The 10000-nt window shown below is 42.8% G+C and overlaps 1 protein-coding gene across 1 annotated transcript; it reads left to right on the forward strand.

The window, feature by feature from the left end:
• Positions 1–320: 320 nt before the first annotated feature.
• Positions 321–5915, forward strand: PSMD6 (proteasome (prosome, macropain) 26S subunit, non-ATPase, 6). Its single transcript, XM_009870854.1, has 7 exons — positions 321–539; positions 1080–1225; positions 2253–2472; positions 2577–2685; positions 4016–4184; positions 5410–5487; positions 5596–5915. The coding sequence occupies exons 1-7, from the start codon at positions 336–338 to the stop codon at positions 5690–5692; spliced, it is 1023 nt and encodes a 340-aa protein (XP_009869156.1). The 5' UTR covers positions 321–335; the 3' UTR covers positions 5693–5915.
• Positions 5916–10000: the final 4085 nt, after the last annotated feature.

The raw sequence follows: 10000 nt of genomic DNA on the forward strand, positions 1-10000 counted from the left end.
CGGGAGGGGAGGGCCCCGGCCCCAGAGCCGGCCGCTGTTCGGGCCGTGCTGGTGTTGGGAAGGGCAGCAGTTGAGAGCTGGGGTCTGCTGTGCTCGGAGAGGGATAAGGAAGGAAGGAAAGTGCAAGCGAGAGGGGTGTAAAGAGCGGTGACAGAAGAGAGTCAGCAAAAACCACCTGTGACAGGCAGAGCCTGCTGAAACACCGGGTTTAGTAGGTACCTGGTCACAGAAAGGTCAGAGCGTCGGCGTGTTGTCCCGCCGAGCTTTGCATTGTAAGCACGCACACACTCCTGGCAGCAGTGGACAGCAGAAGCCTTCCTGCTTTTCTTTCAGATATGGCTCCGTATTATGAAGCGCTCTGCAAATCTCTGGAATGGCAGATAGACACGGATCTGCTCAGCAAAATGAAGAAAGCTAACGAGGAAGAATTGAAACGTCTCGACAATGAATTAGAAGACGCGGAAAAGATCTTGGGGGAGAGTGAAATTCGAGATGCAATGATGGCCAAAGCTGAGTACCTCTGCAGGATTGGGGACAAGGTTGGTTCATGACAGAGGCTTTGTGGGCTTGTATTAAGAATGCTGCATCGTAATCCTCTTAGGCAGGCGGGTTCCACTGAGCGCTGGGTGACTTACAGTGCGTTTTCTCTATGCCACAACTCAGAAACAGATGAGAGCTAGGAGCTGGTGTTACTGAAATTTAAATTATCTAGAAAAAAGCCAAAGTAGCTCTTGAAAGAAAACTTTTCTTAAAAAGAGAAAAAAAAATTTTCTATTTGCAGATGTTATTTTTCACTTTCCTTGTGTATTCAGGCTTTTCTAAGCTATTTATGTAGCACAACTTAGATTCAAGTTGCAGAGTAGATTTTCATGCTCCTTAGATTTAAAAGGTACATGAGGGTCAGCTCTTCTGGTTTGATCTAAACTTTGATTCTTAAGAATGCACAAGGTTAAAGTTCTGTGGGAAAGCAGCAAAGTCACAACTACCAGTGGAAGACCAGGTGTGTACTTACAACAGACATTTTGTAAATGTTCTAGGTGCTTTTAACATTCTTACAGTAGAAAATACTGTCTTGTTAGGAAGGAGCTCTGACGGCATTCCGCAAGACTTACGACAAAACCGTGGCGCTGGGACATCGTCTGGATATCGTGTTCTATCTTTTAAGGATTGGCTTGTTTTATATGGACAACGACCTCATCACACGGAACATTGAAAAGGCAAAAAGGTACCGCCTGGGTTGTTTTGAGTGCTCTAACGCACTTTGGAGACAGATTACCAAAAGAAATGGAAGATGAATACCTTGCTGTCAAGAAATGACTGGGACTGGTTGTGAGACGAATCACAGAGTGATGGGTGGGTGTTAGCTTGTATTAGAGAGCTTCCTACGCTTGGATTTTTTTTTAATGAGGGGGAAGAGAAGAGAAAGGTTAATATCTCGTGCCAGGTATTTTTCTAGCAGCTGACTTGATTTGCATTTGTAGCCCACTCCTGCTTTTCTGTCACTGTTTGGAGACAAATAACTTTGGGTGCGATGAGATGGTACGATAAACCATGGTGCAGGATTGTCAGCTGGATCCAGCTGCTGCCGGTGCCTCCCATCTGGCTCCATGAAGGACCAGCTTTTCCTCTAGAAGCAAGAACCCAGTGCCAGCACAGTGTGCTTTGGCACAGCTGTCCTTCCTGTGATCCCACTGCTAAGCTTTTTTGGATTTCAGTGGTTCCTGGAGCAAGCTGTGGTTTCCAGTCTCTGCTGGTGCCACAAGACACCAAGGTGGAGGGTCTTCCTGATTTTTTGTGTTGCCACCTCAGCAGATTTTGTCTGGGACTGTGCTTCTACTTGGAGCTACATCAATTTTGTGTTAATATGATTCCTGAAAAGTGGCAACATTTAATTTTTTTTTTTCTGTACTGCTAGCTTTGGTTTTAGGCAGTGGAAGTATGTTGCCACAGCCGAGGTTGTCAGCACTATTTACCTGCACATCTCAAAAGAGCGTTGTCACAGCTGTAGAGGCTATAAACTTTTCAGCTGAAACTTGCACTGTGCAAAAGTGCTGGCCTCTCCTGTCCCAGGGAAGGCACTTCCCTACCCCTGACAGGTGTACGGAGCCTGTACTGTTTCAACAAGCTGTAACATAAAACATGTTTTTCTTCCTCTAATCACGTGGTATCAGTTGATTTACCGTACTTGTTTCATATAATTTATTACACAATGCATTTACATAAGTAGTTATTTCTTTTTGTTCTATTTTAAGTCTAATAGAAGAAGGAGGAGACTGGGACAGGAGAAACCGCCTCAAAGTGTACCAGGGCCTTTACTGCGTAGCTATTCGAGATTTCAAACAAGCGGCCGAGCTCTTCCTTGATACAGTTTCAACGTTTACATCCTATGAACTTATGGATTACAAAACATTTGTAACATACACTGTCTACGTCAGCATGATTGCATTAGACAGGCCTGACCTAAGGGAAAAGGTGAGGAAAGCTGATGGAAACACTGGTTCAAACAGACCCCGCCTTCCTTTAACCTGTTCATCTCCAGGCTGCAAGTGACAGTCTTGAAATGTGTTTGTTTTCAGGTGATTAAAGGAGCAGAGATTCTGGAAGTGTTACACAGTTTGCCAGCTGTCCGACAGTACCTCTTTTCGCTTTACGAATGCCGTTATGCAGCCTTTTTCCAGTCATTAGGTAAGGCTGTGCTTTCTCCTAAGCACTGTTTCAAGGTGCTGTTTCAGTTATTTCTTTCAGATTGTCCACAACTTGTGGAGTAGCTGAAGTCTAGAACTAGAGCTACATTGTGGGGGGGGACATATTTGTTTTTAAACAATGACTTTAACATTTGCTGCTCTCTGACCCTGCAAACAGTGAGCTTTCTGAAAAGTCTCATCTGATGAGGTGGAAAAGCATTTTGAAAATGGCTGTGGAACACTGTCTTAGCTGAAGTGCCAGGTCAGATGGGAAAGCTTTGAAAGAATTATTATTAAAACCTATATTCATCACACAGTGTTAACATTGAAAAAGAAACCAAAGATTCCCAACTCCAAAATCAGAAAAAGAATCATCACAAGACTAAACAATCTACACACAATCCACCCCTCGTCCCTTCACCACAATCAAAAGAACATAAATTTCCCAAAATCGTTTTACTCTTCAACATTACTCAGTCCATATTTTGCCCGTTACCTCTCTCAACTGCTATCTTTTTGAAAGGTTTTATCTTTGAAAGAAGTTACAGGACTTGGAGTCTAAAGGCCTCAAAATCTCAGTGTGTAAAAGAAACTACAGAGAAAGTTTTCATTGTTGTTACCATTGGGGTGACATTGAAAAAAAAGGTTTTCAGAAAACTCGCTGTAGTCTCAGACTCATTCTCAGACTCCTTATTTTCCTTCTGTGAGGTTTAGAATACAAGAAAATAAGATACTTTAAAAAAGCAAGAAAGAACCTTTCGTTTTATGGGGAAACTGGGCCAGATGGGATCAGAAGCCAGGGACAGCATTTTTCTGTTGCTGGCCTTACTACTAGGTGAGAACTAAAACTGTTGGGGGGAAAAAGTCACTTCAGTGCCTGGAATTCCTTGTAATGAGTTTAAGAGCTAGAACCTGAAAGTTAATCTTGTTTCCTTACGCAGCTTTGGGTAACAGCCTTTCTTCCAGTCGTTCCACACCAGGTACTGGTGGTTTCCCAGCACTGTCCTGCTCCTGTGGGACCAGAGGTCCCAGCACTGGCCCGTGGTGCTTCCCTGCAGTAGAGCAGGACGAGCTCACACCCTGAAAGAGGGATTTTGTGCTGACAAACGGGGTCTTGCTAGCTTTGCCACAGGATTTTTGGTGCGTTACTTCTCTTATATCTCCAAAGCATGAAATGCCTTTCACATCCTGAAGTACGCAAGAATACAATATAGTGACATTCGCACTGATTACTTATTAACTGGTGTTACATGTTTTATTTACATAATTGATAGTTTCCATTTCTTAGAGATTACTGACTCTTTTTTCTCTTTTTTTTTTCCCCTTTTCAGCTGTTGTAGAGCAGGAGATGAAAAAAGACTGGCTGTTTGCCCCTCACTATCGATACTATGTCCGGGAAATGAGAATCCATGCATACAGCCAGCTCCTAGAGTCGTACCGGTCACTGACATTAGGATACATGGCAGAAGCATTTGGTGTCAGTGTAGAATTCATAGATCAGTAAGTTATTTGGCTTTTTATGTTCATAAGGGTCTTACTTTACAGCTTTTAATTATCTATAATGATCACGTTATGAATAAAAATCTTTGTCCTACTTTCATTCTAAACATGCCAGGTTATGTTTCTAAGGAAGAGTTTGGCTAAACTTAAGTGAGCCTTGTTTTTCAGTAAAGAAAATAATTTTATTGCAATCTCTCATGATAACTTTTTCAATATGTCTTTCGCTCTAAATGCCATATGCTAAACTTATCTTATTAATAACTTTATTCTTTATACTGCTCTATCTCTTGACCTCTGTGTGCTATAAAAAGTTTTTAAAGGATTACTTTGTTTACAACTAAGTGAAAACTTTGGGGATCCAGCCATTTTATGCACCCTACCAGTCTCACTGAATTTTGCTTGCTTTCTGATCCATCAACCAGATCTGGCTTTTTTTGCTTAAATCAAACTTACCCAGAAGTCTCAATGTGCAATTCTTTTCTTGTGTAAAACCAACAGATTCAGATCGTGGTGAGAACTAATGTGAAGCAAGAAGCTGACTCTTACTCTGTAAACACAAACCGCTTTGTTTCAGATGCTTTCACGAGAGTCATTCTTCTTCCATAGTTTCAGATTTTCTAACCTAGAAAAGTGTTACAGAAACATTGAAAAAGTAATTAGTAGGTGTTTCACAAGAAACCAAATACCATTCAATTCCAAGGTAAATGTTTTAAAGGCCATGCTAGCTCTTAGGCTTCCCGGTAAATTATTACGATTTGTAACTTGTCATATGTTGATCTCAGGAATATTTTCTTTTACCATCAGTAATGTGCCGTAGACTACCAGTGGATTCAGCAAATTTAATTTTTTTTTAAAAAGCAGCACATTTAGAGCTACTAGAGAGTAGGGAACTATTAAGAAAATTTGCTAATGAATTGACTGGCGTGAAGATGCTTACCTCAGGATAATTCTGAACAGGCACACTGCATGGCTGCTACCTTTGAATTTGAAGAGTAATTAAAGCTGAGCTAAGTGATAAATTTCACTGACCTGGGTATGACTCTTTGGCCCAAGGAGGAAGTACTGGAATTGTTATTCTTGTGTGGAACGTCTAAGCTTGAATAAGCTGAGGATGCATAAGATACCTTATGAAAACATGTAGGCTCTTGCTTCAGAAATAGAGTGGGGCGATGCTGGGTCGTTGGTGAAACATGATTTAACCAGCTTCTTTTTTTTCTTCACTTAGGGAGCTTTCAAGATTTATTGCAGCTGGGCGATTACACTGCAAAATAGACAAAGTAAATGAGATTGTAGAAACGAACAGGTATGTTATCAATTCCTAGAATTCGTTTTTGGTTACAGAAATGTAAGTTGCTTGATGTAAAACGGTTTCTCATTCTAAACTTTTTTTTTCCCCACCCACAATTCCTAGGCCCGATAGCAAGAATTGGCAGTACCAAGAAACCATCAAGAAAGGAGATTTGCTGCTAAACAGAGTTCAGAAACTTTCCAGAGTAATTAATATGTGATTGGTTTTTTTGTGCATGGGAACGCCAAATTTAGATGTTTAAAACATTTTGGAAGTAACCTATAAATATATTGTATAACTTGGTATATTGTAGGTAAAAAAACTTACTAGCAAGAGAAGTAGTGTTTTTACTTTCCACTTCATTATGTAAAGAACATTCTGTTTTGGTGGACGGATCGCAGTTCATTTATTAAATACGTGATACAGTTGGTGATCTCTGGTAATATATTTTGTTCCTTTACTGGACTGTGTATACAGCGTTTGATATTTAATAGCAAAGCAGCGTCAAGATCTGGGAACAGAGAGAACTAATGACCGTGCTGCGCTTGCTTTTTAAAGATTTCTATATGTGAATCAAAGGTGAGAAGAATCAAAAATTTTAGTTGAGAATATCCACTGTCACCCTTTGTTATGAAAGAATTACAGCTTAAGGGAGGAGAAATAAAGATGAAAACGACTGTGGTGAAGCAACAGCCTAAGCGGGAAAACTGTAACGTTGAGAACATCTTTAACTGAAGTAGCCTCTCCTGTAAAATTGCATTTTTGCTGTTTGAAAGGAAGTCAGCACATGAGCAAAGCGTAGATTACTTCCCCTGTTCCTTATGCGGATGAGGGCAAGAACAGTGGAAGATCCTGTTGCAGTTTGACACAACTGATCAGATACTGTGGGGGGGTCACGATTTCTTTCTTCACAGCTGCTGAGGAATGTTTCAAGTCGGCTGCTGCCATACTGATGACACATGGTTTCTGGCTGCAGCAGAGCCCACGGCAGCAGCTGTTTACCCTGCTTGCTTGGCTCGGCTCGAGGTTTCTTTTTTCCTCCCAAAGAAAGTCGGTGACTTAGTTCTGTTGGCTGTTTGATGCCACTGCACTTAGCAACAGAACCCTGGCCTTAATTAACTGTATCGAAGCTTTGGAAAGTAGATCTTAGGACTTCCATTCAGCTTATGAATTACTGTATATATTTTTAAACACAAGTTGAAGGGACTAGAAATTTATTCAAAAGGAGGCTAATGTAGGCTGCATTCACTCAAGAAATCCTGGTGCTCTTTTAGTGTAGGTAAAAGCAACAGAAAAGAAAACAAAACAGAAATGTCTACTTTGTGAAGAAAATAAAAAATATTACTAAAGATTCTTAGTGTGCTGTAAGATATTTGCAGAGCTTTCAACTTTTAAAATTTTATTCTAACCATCACTATCGTCCTGTGGCAGCCAAGCATTTCTGGATCTGATGTTCTCTGCTCAGGTGAGTGAAAAAACAATGTTCAAAACAGAAGCGCCCGTATCCTGCCAGAGCAAACACCCCCTTTAAAGTTTCCAACTAACTTGCCTTGCTCATCTGATCTCAGACGTGGTCCTGCAAAGGGAGGATCTGGGAGGAACCTGCAGGGCTTCTTGACAAAGCTTTTTTGGCCGAGGCCTTGCAAGAAAGTCGTAGCAATTTTACGTGAACGATTTTAAGGCTTTCAGCGGTAGTTTGGCCTCTTCAGTCATGCCAGGAAGTGGTGGGATAAAATTCTGGGCAGTTGCAGGGAGAAGCAGCGCCCCCTGAAGTCTACAGCTGGGTGCAGAAAGCCTGCCCAGAGCAGCTATTTACACTGCTCTCCCGAAAAAAAGTGAAAAAAAAAATCTGGTACATGATCTTTTCTAAAGAGTAGGAGTTCTGAGGAGTCCAGGGCAGTCAGGCCTTGAGCTGACCAGGGTGTAGTTTTCACTACTGTATCATTTTTAAGTAAGTGCCTCCTTCAATTTCCATGTCAAATCAGATGCAATAGGATTTCTGCTCCCCTTAAACCTGCTGTAACTTCCAAGTGACCTTTGACTGTCTGGTGGTCAAGTTAGTCTTATCTTTGGTTTATGTCATCTCCTGATTTCCATTTACTTAACTCTGAGTGTGAGCTGCACACCAGACCCAGCCGTTCATGCCTTCGCCTTGACAGCTTTCCATGGATTTATAGTCCACATGCCGAAGTTGTACATTCTCTCTCGTAATTTAAGCTTGTGTAGTTCCTTGAACTAATGCCATTCTCCAATTTCGCTTCAGAAGGCTGACTCCATGCTAGCAACAGGGTACCCAGAATCAGCCACAGATTTCCACCTTGCTCTGCAATACGTGTGGTGCCGTTAGGCTGTGGGAACGCAGGAGGGAAGGACGGAGATGGGGCGTTGCGGGGTTTGTCAGCAAAGCTGCTGCAAAGTTGTTGAAATCTATGTTTGCGTGGAAACGTTCTTTGGCTCACCGGTCACTGCTGACCTGCCAACAGCTCCGTTTCTTCTCTTGCTGAACTCTGGTCTAGCCTCGCAGACAAGAGACAAGGCGCTTGCTTTTGAAAAAAGGCACCTGTTGTGGGCAGGGGTAACACAGGTGAAGGGAGCTGAACTGCAAAAGATGACAAAGAAAACTTCCAGCGCTGTCTAAACCGAGCAGCGACACGCTGTCGCTGCTGATGCCGAGGAAAGCTTTTGGACCAATTCAGCTACAGATGTCAACCCCAGCCGTTTCTCATGGGCTCGGACAAAGCTTTCTGACCACATCTCTAAGGCCAGTTTTCATCTTTTGCAATAAAGTTTGACTCCACATTAGCCTGAATGACTTCAGAAAAGATTTTTTCAAGATTCCCTTGAAGTTTAGTGGGCCAGAAAAAAACAAACCAAGCATATGCCGCTTCCATGCGACAAAGATCCCATGCTGCTCGTTAGGAACAAATCCAGCAGCTCGCACAGCTCTGAGCCAAAGCACCGAGAAAAGCAGTCAGTCAAATTCAGAGTCCCGCGGTGGATCCTACAAGCCACGTGTGTTTGATTATTTGTTGCAGCAGAACGCGATAATAATGAACCAACAGGAATTTGCATTTAAATGAAGCCATTGCAGGCCCTTGTGTCGGTTGTGTTGGTAGTTGGCGTAAGGGACAACAGTGGCTGCGGGTGCTGGGGCCCTTCGCTGTCAGCCGGGCTGTTCCCAGTGAGGGCACCAGGCCAGGTCTCCACCCCTGCCTCCACATCCACACGTGCTGCGGGTGCAGGATTGGGATTTGGGAGGTTTTTCTATCAAAGGCAGGTTTTGAGCCCAAGCGCGTCTCCACCAGAAGAAGGTGACACCTTTGAAGGGCACGGCCGGGGCTTGCGTTTTAAACGCAAACGGCATCGCCAACGTGTGCACAAAACCGCACACGCAGAGAACCTCTGACATTTGGATTTGCATCGCACACGCTATAGGGCTCAAAGTCCTACATCACCAAGTGACATCTTGCATATAAACTAGAATATTTTCCTATGAGACAATCGGTGACAGGAGAGAAACTGCTTTCTGCCCATCTCAGAGCAGTCCATGTTTACAGTCAGAAGGCATTTTTTGTGACAAACCCCTTTACTGAATCCCTGGGAGCAGTGCCAGCCCGGACTGGGTGCCCAGCAAGAGGAGGGACCCTCCAAACCTGCAGAGCTCCGAGAGACCTCAAAGAGCTCAAGGTTAGACGGGATAAATGCACCCTTTTCCCCCACCCTCTTTCTTTTCCTCACCGGTTTTAGAGGACACACAACGCTATGTTAAATGTAGTTAAATGTGGAGTTAATACTTCAATTCTGGAGCAGACAGAGACAGCTCAGAGTCATGGACTTGCCTGGATGTGATGATGAGCAGAGAGCTCCTGCGCGCCCCGTGCTGCCGTTGCTCGTACAGCCCAGCACGACCAACTTCTGTGCAGACAGCCTGCAGAGTGGAGCAGAAATCAGAAACTCCTACTAGAAAAGAAAGATATTTGCAGGAAGATGAGACAAAAAAAAAGGAAGTCTTCAGTCAACACAAAAGGTGAATGTGTAAATATTGGAAATATGCATAAAAAGGTGAAGCAGGTGTGTTGCCTGGCACCTTGTTTATGTCTTGCAGCATTTATTCCAAACACTAAGAAAACTTTGTTCTTACTGTTAGAAGAGGAAAAGAGAGAGAAGAGAACAAAGGGAGCATTGTTATAGATACAGCTATGAACTCCCATCCCACTAACAGGGGCTTTACCAGTTTTACAAACCACTCCTCAGAAGCCATCCAGCACACACGGAGTCCCAAGGCACATGCAGAGAAGAGGCTGCAGGAATATCTAACCTGTGCAATTCACCCACTGGATCTCTGAGCTGTGAAAACACAGACAATACTTTTTTGGAAGGAAAAAAAAAAAAGAAAAGAAAAAAAAAAGGAAGCATGACCATTCAACATACTGCACTTGGGATTGTAAAAGCTACTGCTCCTTATTCTATTTAGAAAACAAGGTAAAACGTGACTCCTAAGTAACAAAACATCCTTTGCACAGGAAAA

The sequence above is a fragment of the Apaloderma vittatum genome, unplaced genomic scaffold (genome assembly GCF_000703405.1).
Source record: "Apaloderma vittatum isolate BGI_N311 unplaced genomic scaffold, ASM70340v1 scaffold9516, whole genome shotgun sequence".
In the NCBI taxonomy this organism is placed as follows: domain Eukaryota; kingdom Metazoa; phylum Chordata; class Aves; order Trogoniformes; family Trogonidae; genus Apaloderma; species Apaloderma vittatum.